Here is a 16,945-nt window from a genome sequence, read left to right as displayed (position 1 = left end):
CCACGGCTGGCCCTGCGCCTGGGGCGGGGGCCGGGCACACAGCCAGCGCCAGCCACCTGTCCGGGAGCTCCAACCTCCCGATGGCTCAGCGCCAGCGGCGTCGCTAACGAAACCTTCACCCCCACCCCCACCCCGCGCCCCAGGACCACACCCGCCCGCATCCACTGAACTCACGGATGTGACCCAGGGCGCCCTGCCCCTCACCCCAGCCTCGGCCCCACTGGGACTCAGCAGTGTGACCCTGGCGTGCACATAGGGAGTGGCCACCCATGCAGGGACGGTCCCATTCCCATGGCGATTGGTGGGGGCACGAGCACATGATGGGGGAGTGAGCTCAAGGCACTGGCCTAGGGGTGGAGGGGGCTGCAGCCCTGAGGCAGGGGAAGCCGTGCAGGAGGCAAGTAGCATCAAAGGGGCAGTGTGAGTGGTGGTGGTGGGCCATCAGCCCGAGTCCTCCTGCTCAACGCAGCTCCCTTGGGAGTTGCCAGTTGCAGGTCCTGACTTGGGGTTTTCTGAAGGCTGGGATGGGGTGGGCAGGGGCCCAGGGGACCTGACGGCTTCACAGGATGAAGCAGCAGGAAGGTGCGGGGGGTGGGGAGTGGAAACACCAGGGATGTGGCTCCCTGTCCTGGGATGGGCAGCAGTTCCTGGTGTGGGGCTGGGGCACCCCTCCCCCCATCGAGGATAGATGACCCTTGATGCAGCCTCAAGGGTACTGCAGAAGAGCAGGAGGGAGCACAGCGCACAACCACTGAATACCCTTTAATTCCCCTCCCTCCAGCTGCCCTCCACCCTACTCAGGCAGGGGTGGGGCGGGGGGCAGCTCCTCCAGGTCATCCTCCATGGGGATGGGCATGAGGCTGTGCTCCTCAAGGGGTGGCATCATGGAGACCTCCAGGTGGGGCTCCATGAGGTGGGACTCCATATGCACCGTGTGCAGATCCATGTGATCTTCCTGGACTTCGAACTGCCCCACCAACCTGCACACGAGCCAGGTCAGCATGGCCTGGCAGGTTGTGACCACCCAGAGCAGGCTGGCCCTCGGGGACAGTGCTCTCAAGGCCACTGTGAACTTCACTTCCCATGAAGGGCAGAGAGAGGATGCAGCTTCCCCTTGGCATCCCCTGGACTCACCTGCTGTCAACTTGTCTGTGGCATGTTCCTCTGGGGGGACAAAGGTAGACATAAATCCTGGAACAGTGTTGACCTCCCTCCAGGAGCCCAGCAGTGCCCCTGGCACCTCTCCCCAGCACACACCCTGGGAAATGTCATTCCCAGCTCCCCGTGACATCCCACTCCAGGGGCAGAGGTCCCTCATGGCAAGACCAAGGGTCCAAGGCCAGGTAGCAGGACCTTGCTCCCACTGCTCCGGGCCCTGGAGCTCACGCACTTTTTGGCTCGAAAGATGCCAATTGCCACGATGACAAGGGCACAGAAGCAGCTGGCGCTGAAACTCGCCAGCACCACAAGCAGGGCAATGAGGGCCTCGCGGCTGAGGCCGAGGCTGCATTCGCAGTAGGTTCCAGCTGCAGAGACAGGACCCACATGGCCAAGGGGTCTGATCACCTGCCTGTGGAGGACCCCCAGGTCCGTCCCCACGCTGGCAGCCACAAGAAGGACATGGGCGTGCCACCCTTCTTGGAAAAGAGAGGGGACCTGGTTGGGGGCAGGGATGTGGGGCAGGAGAAGGTACCTGCAGCAGGGACGAGCAAAAGGGACAAACATATCAGGCGCAGGGGGCTGCCAGCCAGGCAGGAGTCAGGCTGGGGACAGGGGGCCATATCCAGCCCCCAGCCCCACTGCACACCTCTGGACGGAACTCGTGGGAAGACTCTGACCTCACAGTGGAGCTGTGAGGCAGGGAGGGTGGGGGCAGGGCCTCAGAGTTCCTGAAGCCAGCCTGAGTTGCATTTACCCTTGGGTGTTGAGATTCAAGGAGCCCGGGGCAGACAGCGCCTGGATGAGGCAGGTAGGGTGGTCAGCGGCCTGGTAGCCCTGGCCAGCACCTGCCAGATGTGAGACATTGGTGGGGCTGGCCCGGTCTGAGGGGCATGTTACTTCACAGTGAAGGGGCAGGGCCCTACTCCAGCCCCTGGCAGCCCTGGGAGGCCGGCAGTGGATGCCTTGGCCTCAGTCCCTTCTCTCAGCATGAGGGCTGCAGTGGCTCAGGGTGGGATCTGGCCTCCAGTTCCCAGGGCTGGGGCAGGAAGGGACCAAGGAGGGCAAGGGAGGTGGATTTGTGCCTGGCTGCCCTCACTGGCTACTTTGGGGATGGTCTAGCCCACCTCCCCAGCAAAGCTCAGGTCGGGTAGGGAGTACTGGCCACACCTGCCTGAACAAGACCCCAGGCCACAGCATCCCAGAACATCCCCCTCTGGGAGCAGGTGGCTTAGAAATGGCTGCAGGCTCTGCCCAAGGCTCTGGCTAAGTGTATGGTTAAAGTTAGAGTCCAATGCCCCCAAGAGTATGTTTTGCAAACCAGGCAAGCACTGCCTAAAGAAGTTGGCTGCAGGCTGGCACGGTCAGGGTTAACGTCAGCCTCCGTGAACCTGTTGTTCCAGGCTGGTAGAGGGAGGCCACCTGCCCTCCCAGCACTGCCCCATCCCCACCCTGCAGCCTCCTCTCCTCCCCCTTCGAGGATCTGCCAAGCAAACCACAGGCTGCAGGAGGAAATGCAGCACCCACAGCTGACTGAGGCCGGGCCTCCTGCCAGCTCAAGCCCACAGGGCACTAAGGCAGGAGGCACCGCCTGGCCCAGTGGCCCTGGCCACCAGGGATGTCCCTGGACATTGACACAGGTGCCCTCCTGCTGGGGCCCTTGGGGGACCACCAGCCTCTCTGGTACAGCCTTTGCGCTTGTTGAGTGATGCTGTAATCCAAGGTACATCTGATCTTTAGGACATGTCAGAAACCAAGTCCAAAGGAACACGGAACAAAGCATGTGCTCAGGGCCAGGGGCTGGCACGGTCCCCCTGCCAGGCCAGCTCAGCAGGTTTGTGTCCTGGCTAGGACAATGTTCACCTAGCCTGGGGCCAGGTGGTAGCCACAGACAGCAGAACCCAGGCAAGACCACCGTCCACAGGGGATGGTGGGTATCAGAGCAGTCGGGGACCTGCTACCCCAGAACTCAGAGGAGAAAGAGGTCCCTCTTTTTGCAATAACAGCAATCAGCCTTGGAGTTAAGGGAAGCGAAACTGTGCTGTGGAGTCCTCAGATTGCTGAGGTGATGTGCCCAATACCTGCACGATACCTGCCATTTCCTCCTTCAAACCCTGGGGCAGGCAGAATCATCCAGAGCAAGAAAGCACAAGGGGAACCCTTGAAGCAGGACTGCCACTTAGTGCTCACCTGCAGAACAGGCCAAAGCTGGAGACGTGGGGATGGGCACCAGGAAGCAGCAGCTCTGCAGACCCAGGACAGCGGACATGTGGGGACCAGGAAGGGTGTCTGGGGACAGCAGGAGTAGCTGAAGCTGGGTGCGGCTCGAGGCTTGGGAATGTGCCGCAGACAGGTTTCAAAGGGCCTTTGTCCCCAAAGAGGACAGCACCATTAGGCTTGATCACTTCCTGCCTGGAAGCAGCGCCTCTGGATGCAGGCCCAGGTGTCAGCAGCTGAGAGCCCAGAGCCTGGTCCCGGAGCGCTCACTGGGTTCAGCCTTAAAGCACCTCAGGCTGGTGTGGACCTCATCGGTACAGCACCATTAGGCTTGATCACTTCCTGCCTGGAAGCAGCGCCTCTGGATGCAGGCCCAGGTCTCAGCAGCTGAGAGCCCAGAGCCTGGTCCCGGAGCGCTCACTGGGTTCAGCCTTAAAGCACCTCAGGCTGGTGTGGACCTCATCGGTGAGGGCAATGTGGATCCTCCCCCATTCTGGCCTCTTGCACAGAACCCTGATGCCCTGGACACGGCAGGCTCTGCACTGCTGTGTTGGGCTCACCAGGCCCTTTGTCTTGTCCTGGCCCTTGCCACATCCTGCTGACCACAGTTGGGGGACATACTTTCTGAGTGCAAATTTGGGAGCCAGAAGCACTGTGGGCACCCCACCCTCATGTGCGATAGGTAGATAAATGCCCAACCCCTGTACCCACTAGGACATATCTCCAAGCAGCACCTTGCTGCTGGAGACATGGAAAGTTCTTGAGTCAAGAAATCACCTACATGCCTCAGATATTCTGATGAAGTCCACACATATCCCAGCAGCACCCTGGCCCTCTGACACAGGCTGCGCAGAGGACAGTGTCCCAAGGGCTCTTTTCAAAAGTCAGAGGAGCAAGCCTGGACCTGGAGGTCCAGCAGGTGGCTTGGGCAGCCCAGGACACCCAGGCAGCCAACCCCTGGGACACTCCTGCCTGAGCCTCGGACCCCAGATGCAGGCCTTCCGAGGCTAGCACCTGGGCACCCAGTTCAGAGGGCAGCACAGGATGCCTTCAGGAGGTTTAGAGCCTAAATGCAACATGCAGGCCAGGGTGGGCCTGTCGCTGGGGACTCAGGTCCTGCTGAGCTAAGGCGGAGAGGACTGTCGGGCAGGAGGACCAGGATGTGTCAATGGGGGCCCCACAAAGCCATCAGGACAGGGAAAAGGTAAAGAACTGATCTGCTTTAATCTGCACATTCTGGGGGCTGGGCAGGAGCAAGGGAGTGAAGGGGGCTGGCAGGGGCGAGGGGGCCAGCAGGGGCGAGGGGTGGAGGGGGCCGGCCGGGGGGAGGAGTGGAGGGGGCCAGCAGGGGCAAGGGGTGGAGGGGGCCGGCAGGGGGGAGGAGTGGAGGGGGCCAGCAGGGGCAAGGGGTGGAGGGGGCCGGCAGGGGGGAGGAGTGGAGGGGGCCAGCAGGGGCAAGGGGTGGAGGGGGCCGGCAGGGGTGAGGAGTGGAGGGGCGGCTCTGGGCAGTCCATACTGGGGACACACTTAGGCAGGGATGGCACAAGAGGACTGAGCACCTGCGGGCAGGCCGGGTGGCTGCGCCTCAGCCACAGTTCTTGGGCAGGCGGTAGACGCCTGCCGAGTAGATGAGCTGCTGGTCACGCACCTTCTTCTGCAGGTAGCCCTGGAGCTCCTGCAGGTCGATCTCGGCCAGCGCGGGTCCCGTCATCACGAACATGCGCAGCATGCTGTAGATGCGCTCCAGGGAGAGGCTCTCCAGGTTTGTCAGCATGGCCTGGATGTACGTCCAGAAGAGCTGGGGACAGCGGCCAGGCCGGCCATCAGTCAGGCCACTGCCACAGCCCAGCCAACTGCCCCCAGCTCTCCTCCCACTGGGGCAGCAGCCACCGCACCAGCAGCTCCTCCTCCTTCTGGTCGGCCTGGGAGGCCATGCCCGAGTCACTCTCATCGTCACTGTCAATGAGCACCATGTTGTCACGGTCCTGAGGCCGCTCCTCCTCGATGACCGAGAAGGTACCCGGAGGCTCCTCCCGCAGCACACCCTGCTGCAGCCACACAGACACGCGCCGCCGCAGCAGCGTCACGGGCATCTTCACCACCCTGCTCAGCTCCTCCAGAGTCCAGCTGGCTGTACGGTGCAGAGTGACCGGCTAGCCAGACTGCGCAGGGGCCACACCTTCCCTACCTCCTGTCAGCCCTGCTTGGCTTCCCAGAGGTCAGTGGGACCCAGACCAGCCCACCTTGCCCCGTGGGAGAGGAGAGGGCCCAGGGCTGCCCCCAATCCTGCCCATACTGAGGAGTAGCACCTCACCACACAGCTAGACAGGGAGTAGTGGCCAGGGCAGACCAGTTGGGGCTAGTGGGCTCACCTTGGTCCTGGAAGTAGAGCAAGACCACTGCCTGCACAGGAGTCACTGCCACAGACAGGGTGCGGTCGGCCAGCTCCACATCCATGGTCACCAGACCCAGGGTGTGCTTCCAGCTGAGGGTCCGCATGGCCTGAGGAGGACTAGAGTCAGCATGGACAAGCCAGTGGGCTCAAGAGAGCCCAGCTGTGTGAGGCTCAGGCCATGGCTTTGCTACCTGGCACCATATGAGGAAGGGGCTCCCAGACCTGACAAGCCAACCCCATCCTGGCTGGCAGGTCGTCAGCAGCAGGAAAAACAGAAGGCCGGGTCTCAGTCCCACCTGCTGGGCCACTATGACATAACAAGGGAGCCACTATAACAAATTACACTGTGTCCCCAAAAAAGATGCTCCCATGTCCTAACCCCAAGTCCCTCAGAATGTGACCTTACTTGGAAACAGAGTTGATGCAGATGTAATCGGTCATACAGCCCAAGTTTCGGTCAACAACAGACCACATAAAGGATGGTGGTCCCATAAGATTATAATGGAGCTCAAAATGTCCTATCACCTAGTGATGCAGTAGACATGGCAAAGTCGTAGCACAATGCGTTACTCACACCAGAGCAACAGGGTGTACCACACAGCATAGGCGTGGGGTAGGCGACACCATGTAGGTTTACTAAGTGCACTCTATGTTTGTACGCCGTCAAAAGTGCCCAATGCCAAACTTCTCAGATGGCATCCACGTCGTTAAGCGATGCGTGACTATAATTAAGATGAGGTCATACTGGAGTAGAGTGGGCCCTATTTCAACAGGACTGGTGTTCTTATAAGAGGAGGATGTGAAGACAGGCACACAGGACGAAGGCCACGTGAAGACGGACACACATACTGGAGTGATGCAGCCACAAGCCAAGAAACACCAAGGAGTGCCGGGAAACACCTGACGCTGGGGAAGTGAGGGAGGATCCTCCCCTAATGCCTTCAGAGGGAGCATGGCCCTGGTGACACTTTGATTTCAGACTCCTGACCTCTGTAAGACAATAAATTTCTGGGGTTTTTTTGTTTTTTTTTTTCCCCAAAAGATGACCAGTAAGGGGATCTTAACCCTTGACTTGGAGTTGTCAGCACCACACTCACCCAGTGAGCTAACTGAACATCCCTATATAGGGATGTTCAGTTAGCTCACTGGGTGAGTGTGGTGCTGACAACAAAAGATGACCAGTAAGGCGATCTTAACCCTTGACTTGGTGTTGTCAGCACCACACTCACCCAGTGAGCTAACTGAACATCCCTATATAGGGATCCGAACCTGCGGCCTTGGTGTCATCAGCACCGCACTCTCCAGAGTGAGCCGCGGGCGGGCCCCAATTTCTGTTCTTTTAAGCCCCCTCATTTGTGGCAACCTGCGGCCTTGGTGTCATCAGCACCACACTCTCCAGAGTGAGCCGCGGGCGGGCCCCAATTTCTGTTCTTTTAAGCCCCCTCATTTGTGGCACTTTGTTGCGGCAGCCCCAGAACACTGACACAGCTGCTCTGTGGGCCGATTTCTGCTCTGAGTCAGAAACAGGAGTGCAAACACTTCCACCCACTGCGTGCTGGGCTATAGTTTTACCAATGCCTGAGTCCACTGAGGCAGAACACTCTCACACAACAACAAGTTATATGAAGCAGATGTATTACTTACAGATAGGCAGCAAAGACAAAAGAAAACTTGGATCCACTGTGAGCTGCTTCCTGCTGTACCCTTCCAGGGTCCCTGCAGCTGTTAAGGCAGAGGTAACAATGAACCTCCCCCCAGTCAGCAGCTCACCCCAGCCCCAGCCGGCAGAGCCATTCCAGCTCCGGCTCCAGGGCCAGGGCTGCCCCAAGTGCAACTCGATTGCCTGCAGCAGGACAGATGTGAGGGCTCAGGAGCAAACAGCACTGGTGCAGAAACTCTGTGGGCTGCATGGCCTCCCTCACGTCCAACAAGATCCTCAGGCCAGGAGCTCTGCTGGTGGGAGGCAGAGGCATTATGATCATTGGCCTGACTTCCCAGCACAGCTCCAGGGCCCTCCCAAACCATTCCAGTGCCCAACTGGAGTTAAGACAAAATCCTGGCACATCAGCATTGAGTAACAGGAAGTAGCTAAGCCACACCTGAGACCCAAGGCAGGATGCAGGTGGAAAGCACTGGGGACTCTCCTGTCAGGGGCACTGGAGAGCAGGGGAGGCCTCACACCAATGGGGCAGCTAGACGGGGCAGGGGGAGGGCACTGAGTTTGTGGGACCGACACACAGACATCCTTAACCAGTAAGTGCAGGGTGTGGTGCTCGCAGACATTGCCAAGACACCAGGCTACAGCATGGGCTGGAGAAGGAAGTACCAGGGTGGCCAGCGGCCCACCTTTCCACCTGGAGACAGCATGTACCACGTAGACCCCCTGCAGGCTGCAGAGGACATGCAGCTCTTCCAGAACTGGAGCTGAGGTTTGGAGGCTGCAGTCAGGCTCTCACAGCTACCACCCCAGCACAGCCCAACACAGCCCCTCCTTGTCTCCCACCAGGATCCTCCACCCAGGCTCCTCCCATCTGTCTGGAAGGAGGTGTCCCTCTTAGTTTCTAAAGTGGGCTCACTGTCCGGCACCATCCACCTCCCCTAAGAACAAGGCTCTTCCACCTGTAAATGTGGCAAAGTCATTTTTTTTGCAGGAGACGACACCTCTAGACCCAACACCTCCTTCTCAGGCAACATGGAGAAGCCACTAACCCTCCTGCCTCAAAGTGGCTCTGTCCAGATGCTACGCCTCAGGTCCTAGCTGCCGCTGGCTCGTCTACCTGCTGGGATGTCCCAGGTGTTCCTGTCAGGGTCTGCAGCCTGGATATCTGCTGTGCCCCAGGACCCTCTCCTTGTGCTCACTCTGCCTGGGTGCTTGGTTCCTGCCATGGCCTGAGTACTCACTGGACCATACCCTGAGGCCTCACAGAGCCCCACATCAGACTGAATGCAAACCCACTTCACCTGTCCCTAGGACGCTGGGATAGACGTCATAATTCCTTCCTCTCCCCATCCCATCTCCATTTGACCATGAGCCCAGAAGGAAGGACCCCTGAACTTGGCTGTCATCTCCCACACCCCCACCCGGCCTAAACTTCCCACCTGGACTCCCGCCCCCAGGACTGCTGGGCTCAGCTGCACTGCCAGGGCTGATCCCATCACCCCAGGCACACTGTCCCCACCAGCTAATGACCTCCAGGCCAGGGCTCTCTCTTCTGCCCAGTGCTTGCTGCCTTAGTGCCCCTTCTGCACGCCTTCCCTCTCCTCCTCGCCCAGAGCCCTGTGCTTCCCATGGCTTCAATCACTGCTGGCACAGTCTTGGGACCCAGGGGAGGGTTAGGATCATGGAGATCAAGCATGCTCCGAAGTGATGCCCAGGGCGGAGGCATAGCCTCAGACGCCAACAGGCTCCATGGCTCTCACTGGGCCTGACACACAGCATCCTGAGCCCCCAGCTCTGGAGGGCCAAGGGTGGATGGTGAGCAGGAAAGGCAGCCTGGGGAAGGGCCTGCTCATTCAAAGGATGCCCTGCGAAGTTGGGGAGGACAAGCTGCGGGCCTCGAGGGCACACTCGCTCACACTCGCAGGTGCATGCAGGTCCCCTGGGAAGAAGACCAAGCCCACTCTCTCCTGCAGGGGCAGCTGAGATGGGACCAACCCAAAAGACGTGCAGGGATGGCACTGTGACCACACAGCTGGTCAGAAGCATGCACAGGCCGCGGAGACGCAGGCGCTACCTTCAGCTTCTCATACTTCTTGCAGTAAACCTCCAGGGCCGCCCTGATGTCCTCAGGGACCTCCAGCTTCTCGTCCTTGAAGGGGGGCCAGAACTCGCTGGACAGGATGACGGCGTAGACCCCAAATGGCGGCTGCTCCTCCACAGGCCGCTTCTCGTCCTCCTCGCGGATGTTGGCATTGATGCGGCGGGAGTCCGCCATGTCCTGAGGAGGGGACAGAGTCTCACAAAGGCCCTGGGGCCAGGTTGGGGGACAGGCCACGGGCACCCACCTTCAGCATGACCTCACAGAAGTGCATCGGGGCCTCGCCAAAGCGCAGCTTCAGCAGCTCCACGTTGCGGATCTCCCTGGAAGAACGAGGTTTTTTCTTGAGGGGAGATGGGGGCTGTGCTGTGCCCCAGCTCCAAATACACCCGAGGCAGAGGGCTGGTGCCTCCCAGAGCAGGGCCTACACATGCAGGGAGGCGGGATGGCCACCAGGCACCGCCACCGTGGCCTGTCCTGGCCGACAGAGGGCGGCACGAGGCTAGGCCAAGCCTACGCCTCCAGTCCACACAGTGTGGGTGCAAGGCCCTCTCACAGTCGGTGCCTGTGGAAGCCCCAGATGGCAGACGCTGGTGCCCCCTGCAGACCAGCCAGCACTCAGCAGGCCTCACCGCTCGGGGCTGAAACTGAACTGGTGCAGGAGGCGGTCGGCCAGCAGCGAGCGGTACTCGTTGATGAAGAGGTCCTTGCTGCCGTAGATGCTGACCAGCAGGCTGATGATGTCCGAGGAGCGCCGCTTAGAGCTTGACTTCCCTGGTACAGCATGAGGGGACATGACTGGCACCTCGGCAAGGACGGGAGCACCCCAGCCAGAGGCTGCCATGCCAGATGGTGGAGCCCAGCACAGGCGGCAGATAGGGCTTTTCTCTGATGCCCCCCAAAGCTGGGAGCAACCCAGAGACTCCTGGGAGACCTGGAGTCGGGGCCTGGGGCAGAAGCTCCAATCCCTCTGGTCCCTCCTGTCTCAAAGGGACCGCCCTGGACCCCCACCCAAGCTTAGGGAACAAACCAAAGGTCCTTGGGTTTTCCTCTGAGAGAGACAAAAAACACACCATCTGTGCCAGGGCAGGGGCCACCACCCTGAGGGGCCCATGAGGCCCAGGACAAAGTCAAACCATTCAGGGGTTGGGGAGCACATGTCCATGACCCCACTCCTGTAGCAGCTCCACCAGCTCCAGCCGGTACACAGCCCACAAGGGGAAGTACACCCTGCTAAAGCTGGAGTGACCAACATAGTCACATGGGCCACAGCCCACTCTGGGCCATCCAACCTAGCTGGTGTTAGGCAGGGTCCTGGCCTCTGACCCCCTCAAACCCCTGGGGCATGCGCTGCTCTGGACACAGCATGAGTGGACAGCACACGTGAGAACAGAGCACCCAGCCATCAGAGCCCAGCAGGCCCCCAGATGAGCCCAGGAGGGGCTGGACAGGTCAGTGTGAGCTGACCTGGGTCAGCATCCACAGGGTCAGGGACCCAGTCCTCGGGCTCGCCAGAGTCATCCTCGCTATCCTGGCCGGTCTCCAGGCTGGCTGGGTCAGTCTTGGACAGCTCGACGGCCAAGTCCCCAGTCGCATCTGAGTCCCCGGTTAGCCCAGCCACAATCTGCCGCACCGTGTCCTCCCGTGTCCTGTGGGGTGAGCACTACTGTTCCTAGTGTGCGCAACCCTCGTGGCACCTCCTACTCCCCACCCTGGCCATCAGCACCTCCCGTCCCACCTCTGCAGTGACAACTGGTCGTGTACTAATGACAGACCTATTAGACATCTCAAAAAACAGGAAATAAAAACCCAGCACCACCCTGGGAAACTGCAGGAGCTGAGATGACAAGGCAGGCCCAGAGGCCAGGTGGATCCAGCGGGAAGCAGCAGCTTGGTCCACTGTGCCCTCCAGACCTGCCCAGGCTCTGCTCCTGCAGGGGGTTCTGGGCAGCTGTGCTGTGGTACCCGTTCAAACATGTCTTCCACCAAATAGCCCCAAGAGGTCCCTGTTCCTCGCCATGGGAAAGGCCAAGACAGCACAAAGCCCACTCTCCTCACACGGCCCACCTGGGGGGCCTGGTCAGCAGCGAGGCAAGGCCCAGCAGAAGAGCCTCTCCTGGGGCTGGAGAGGGGCTGAAGCGGGGCCCCAGCAGCTGCACGCAGAAGCCATGGTGGCACTGTGTGGTGACCAGCACAGGTGCCCGGCACTGGCAAGAGGAAAGGAGCCCCCAGCCTAGGCCAGTCTGTTTCGCCCAGCCAAGAGAGACCTTGAGTCCCTGGTGTCCTGAGAGCCAAGTATCCACTCAGCTTCCACGAGGACCAGGAGGAGCTGAGGGACAAGAAAGCCCTGAGTCCCAGGGGCGTCCAGGCCAGCGTGGCCCTCACCTCAGGTAGCGGCGGATAGGCTCACACGCCAGTTCCAGAATGACCATGGAGGGATCTAGCACGCGCAGCGCCTTGATGGCCGAGATATAGAGAGTGATGATGTCGCATGTGTTGACACCTACGGCCAGGAGGAGAGCCGAGGTCATAAGGCGCCCTGGACAAAAACCTCCCTGGTGCCAACACCTGAACAAGCAGCCGGCTAGGCTGGTCAGGTGGTCTATAGGTCACCACTGTGACCTTGCTCCCCAGGGGACCAGGGTGACTGCAGGGAGCTACACCCTGTCCCAACTCCATCCATTCACAGGTTCTTTCTCCAGAACTTCCCAAGAATCAGGTCCCCCATTGCTAAGACCATGTAGCACCCTCCCCCCCCCAAACCAGGTCCCGACTTCCTTCAAAAAAGAATGAAGTGTCCAACTTCCCTAAGAACCTCGAAAACTGCTTCTTAACCCATTTCTTCCTTAGTCCTGTAAATCCAGGGCTGGGCACTGGATCCTGGGCTCCCTAAGTCTGAGCCGCAGTGGGCAGCAGCCAGCACGCGGCACCTGGGTGGAGCAGCCGAGTCTCCAGGGCGGCCTTGAGGGACACGAGCAGCTGCTGCCTCTGGTCGGTCCTCTCCAGGCAGTACTTGAGGTCCTCGATGGCTGGCCGAGAGTCTGGGAAGTCTGCAAGAAGAAGGACATCCCTCGGGCACGTGCGCACACACACGCACAGACTTGTGCGGACCTGAGGGTGCCCAGGACAACGAGGAGAACCAGCTCCAGGTGCTAGACGTCACCCTGACACTTTGGTGTGCTGACACATTTGACCACAATAAGCCCACAAGGCAGACAGAGGGATGCACAGGGGACAGTCCCAAGCAGGAACCAAGGCTGAGGGAGCAAAGAGGTGGGTGCCCAGAAGCACCCATCCAGCACCTGCCATACCCGCCCTGATCCAGACACTGGGCCAAGGGAGAGCCTGTGGTTGGGGGAGTGGCCACCACTCTGCTCGGTTCACTACCCTGCAAGAGCTGAAGGCAAAGATACAAGGAACCCAGATGTGGACATGGAGGGGACACAGCAAAGCCCTGGGAAGTCTCTTTAGAAAGGTAGGTGTGCCTGGTGTGGGGGGGGCCAACCTCGGACGATGCTGAAGAGCTCCTCGATGCGCAGGCTGGCATAGATGCGGTAGAAGAACCTCTGCACGTGGCAGCGCCAACGGCGCAGTGTGTTGCCGGCCTCAGGGGACGCAGGCCTGGCGGGGCCATCCTGCAGGAATACCTTGCCAAGCCAGCCAACCACCCTCTCGATCCACTGCAGGGGAGAGCACCAGTGTGTGGGGGTATGGGGAGGGGTGCCAGCCCCAGCCTGACCCAGAAGCTGGGAGAACCCCCATAGCTACTGTCCCCCTCTCCCTGTCAGCTGGGCCCCAGGGGAGCCCTGAAGGCCACCTGTGTCTGGAGATCAGGAGTGTAGCAAAGTCTGCAGGATGAGGGGCCCAAAAGGGGGCATCCCTGGCCCCGCATCAGTCCTCAAGCCCTCGCCTACACATCAGCACCCATGCTTACCTCTGGCGACAGCAGCCCTAGCGTGAGCCACACACTGCCTGCACGCTGTGCCTGGTGGGCTTGCTTGCCTTCCCAGAAGTGGATAAGTCTGCCCTTGGGACTAGAGATGTGAGTGACTATTACCCACCATCCCGTGCAGATAATGCAGTACTTGATGAAAACATCTCTGAGTGCATGTAAGTTCACAGGAGGTGACCTCCCCACTCAGACCCAAGGGCACACATGTCTTCACAGACCAGCTAGCCAACGGCGAGACTGCCCTGGCAGTGCATTCCCTCCACTTTGGGCCTCCAGGACTTGCACCCACCCTAGACCACCAGTGTGGGAATGCCTGCTCTGAATACCCCCCACTGCAGCCAGTCTGCATCCTCTGGAGACGGACACCTGGAAACAGTGGGGGAAGGACAGTTGAGAAACTGGAGCAGGTTGGATGACCCCACATGGCTGGGCCCAGTTCCCAGACGACTCTGGGAGCCTGAAGCAGAGCCCCAAAGCACACCCCAATAGAGTGGGTGCCCCAAGGCCCCACACGGGGACTCCCCAGCTCCACGCTGTAGAGCAGGCTAGTTACAGGTCAGTGAGCAAGGGGGAGCCCACATTCAGGTGGGACAACAAAGAGGAGAAGGGGTCCATTCACTGACCCCTCCCTTGGGCCCTGCTTCACCACACCTACTCGAGAAGCCCCCTGAGAACCCTGGACCCTGCACTGTCTCCAGACATGGGATTCTCTGCAAACCTGCCAAGCACATCCTAAGTTCGTCCACACTGTTACTAGGGCCCAGAAAGGCTGGCATCCACCCAGCACCAAGACAGCTCCAGCTACCACCTGGTCCTGGTCCACCCCAGCATCCATACTCTGGCTGCTTCTAAAGACAGGGTGAGAGACAGCCTGTGGCTCACTTGGGAGAGCGTGGTGCTGACAACACCAAATTAAAGGTTACGATCCCCTTACCGGTCATCTTTAGAAGAAAAATAATAATAAAGCCAGGGTGTCAGGTTCCTTAGTCCCCAGGAAGGTGCAGCCCCAGGGAGGGGTCCTCACCTTGTGGAACTCACGCAGGAAGGAGCGCTCATACTCGCCCCGGCAGCGGTCCTCCATCCTCTCCCGGGTTACCTGGTGCAGGGTGGTGGTCACCGCCTCGGCACTGACCCGCTCCAGCAGACTGAGCCTGTGTCTAGAGGAGAGCCCACCCGTGGAGCACCCATAGCACACACCCGCCCTCCTCGTCCGGGGCGGCCCTACCCCTCATTGTGCACCCCCCCCAATACACCCAGCGCACACCTCTCCACAGCCCTTCCACAGGCCAGGGGCAGCTGTACCAAGGGCTTGGAGGAAAAGTGGCTGTGAGGACAGAGCACTGGCAAGGCACTGCTCCCCTGCCCAGCTGGCCTCAGCCCAGGCCGGGACACTGGCCTTCCCCATGTGACCAGTGGCAGCAAGCGTGGCTACCAGAGGCCCCAGCCTCATCTCCCCAAAATGGCTTTGAAACAACTAAAGGCATTACAGCCCTAGCTGAACAGATACAGTGCCGTTGTTTCTGCCTTTCAGTGCAAACCATGGTCTATAGCAGCAAAAAGACTCAAAAAGGAGTGAAAAGAAAGGTTTCTGTTTAATCTTCACCGGATGAATCCAGCAGAAGCCCTTCAGGGCCTCCTGAGCCCTGACAGCAACAGGACCACTCCCTCAGTCTACCTGAGAGACTCTCTTCCAAATAGCCTCATTGCTGTCACTCTGTTTGATACGACAAAATCGCCACAAATGGCCAGAACGTATGTCAGCTGACAAAAGACTACAACACGATCTGGCTTTAACAAGAAAAAGAACAAAATCTTTTCTCTCCAAAGGTTTGGAAAGGAATCCTGCTTGCCCACATATTGGACTCATCTCCCTGATAAGTTCTAGAGAGAAAAACAGCAAACCTGCTGTTCACTATTACAGGGCAGGGACTCCCATGAAAAAGAACGTCATTCCTACCCTAGAGAGTCTACTAAAGACACAGAATTCCACATAACCCAGGGACTTTACAATCAATAAGAAATCTGCTACTGCAAACACAAGCCACGTTGGCCCTTAGCAGGCGCAAAGCATGAAACTCTGAGTTAGGCGTGAGTGACAGAAAAGACCCACCCATGTCCAACACAAAAGGTATAAACCCACCGCATAAAAATCCTCCCTCTGTCATATCCCTGGCTATCAAGAGAAGTAGCAGAGACCACCCCCCACCTCCGCCAGCTTATCAGCTCTCTGCAAAGGCCAGGTGGACCCAGGGGAGCAGCAGGGAATAGTAGGAACAGGGGCGTGTCCACCAGGCGCAAGTACTCACAGGACCTGGCTGAGCTGATGGAATTGCTCCAGCGCCTGGCGGCACCAGCACTGTTGCTTGTCACTGCCACACCCTGCACACAACGGGCTCTGCAGAAGCCGGTAGTATCGGCGGCGGGCATACCGGCTGTCCAATTCCCCCTCCAGTTCTGGGTCTGTGCCCCCTTCTCCTTTCCTTTTACTCTGCATATAGACTCTCAAAAACCGCCCATAGAGGCGCTGGATCATCTCCTGGAAGGTTCTGGGGGTGGAAAAGAAGAGGACTCCCCGCAACATGGTGTGGACCTTTTCCCGCAGCCCCTGAGCGCCAGTGCCCATCAGTAAGCCCAGGCGAGTCCATTTCTCCAGGAGCTCTAGGCTACGCAGGTAGGGATCCAGGCGGCTCTCCAGCAGGCCGAAAGCGTCAAGGAGCAGCAGAAGGCACTGGGGCTCATCGACAGAGTTCTCGCGCTGATAGATGGCATTCCAGAACTCAGGGGAGATGTTGGCCTGCAGGTCGTTCTGCAGCACCTCTACGAACCACTCCTCCAGGACCGAGTGCAGACCATGGCCCCTCAGAACCTCCACCGCCGCCCGGAGCTCTTCCTCCTTTGGCGGGACCGCTCCGCTGGTCCGGGAGGACGCCTGGAGTGCAGAAAACGGTGAGGAGAGGGGAACACAGCGCAGAGGGGAAAGGCGGGGAAGGGCCAGGGACAGGGGAGACAGGAAAACCCTCGTGCGCGGAGCACAGATGTTAGGCCGACGCTAGAAAATGGCTGCCGAGGAGCCGAACGAGACGGGGCGGTGGAGGAAAGAGGCAGGGCAGAGGCGGGCGACGGATGGAGCCGTATGAGCCCGAGGGTGGACGCCCGAAAGCGTGCAGGGTCCCAAGAACCCCGTGCGGGCCCACCGCTGTCATCCCGGGCCTCACCAGCCCCAGCGCAGCCGGCGGCACCAGGCCGGTGCTCACGGTATTCCAGGCCACCAACAGCTCCTGTCCAGGCCCAGGGCCGCCGTCCTCCGCTGCCGCCGCCGCCATCTGTACCCACTAGCTCTCGGATCCGACGGCGCGGCGCGCGGTGATGACGCACCCGAGAGGCGCGCGGCGATGACGCTCCCGAGAAGCGCGCGGCGATGACGCCTAGGCCGGCGCTCTGTCGGGAGGCAGTGCGCAGGCGCGG

General features: G+C 59.9%; 2 protein-coding genes across 2 annotated transcripts; both read right to left on the bottom strand.

Annotated features, from left to right (window-relative positions):
• Positions 1–747: 747 nt before the first annotated feature.
• Positions 748–1,781, bottom strand: TMEM210 (transmembrane protein 210). Its single transcript, XM_008576478.1, has 4 exons — positions 1,694–1,781; positions 1,391–1,526; positions 1,135–1,164; positions 748–980 (listed from the first exon to the last, which is right to left on the bottom strand). Exons 1-4 carry the CDS (start codon positions 1,779–1,781, stop codon positions 794–796), a joined length of 441 nt encoding a protein of 146 aa, XP_008574700.1. The 3' UTR covers positions 748–793.
• Positions 1,782–4,840: 3,059 nt separating this feature from the next.
• ANAPC2 (anaphase promoting complex subunit 2) lies at positions 4,841–16,807 on the bottom strand. The gene is made up of 13 exons (XM_008576477.1): positions 16,696–16,807; positions 15,787–16,409; positions 14,505–14,637; positions 13,034–13,208; positions 12,459–12,578; positions 11,914–12,031; positions 10,996–11,177; positions 10,161–10,302; positions 9,776–9,851; positions 9,505–9,708; positions 5,748–5,877; positions 5,271–5,506; positions 4,841–5,173 (listed from the first exon to the last, which is right to left on the bottom strand). Exons 1-13 carry the CDS (start codon positions 16,801–16,803, stop codon positions 4,961–4,963), a joined length of 2,460 nt encoding a protein of 819 aa, XP_008574699.1. The 5' UTR covers positions 16,804–16,807; the 3' UTR covers positions 4,841–4,960.
• Between the last annotated feature and the right edge of the window lie 138 nt (positions 16,808–16,945).

The sequence above is a fragment of the Galeopterus variegatus genome, unplaced genomic scaffold (assembly GCF_000696425.1).
Source record: "Galeopterus variegatus unplaced genomic scaffold, G_variegatus-3.0.2 Scaffold1360, whole genome shotgun sequence".
Lineage (NCBI taxonomy): Eukaryota > Metazoa > Chordata > Mammalia > Dermoptera > Cynocephalidae > Galeopterus > Galeopterus variegatus.
The sequence above is the reverse complement of the archived record's forward strand: the minus strand, read 5'-3'. Positions and strand labels throughout refer to the sequence as shown.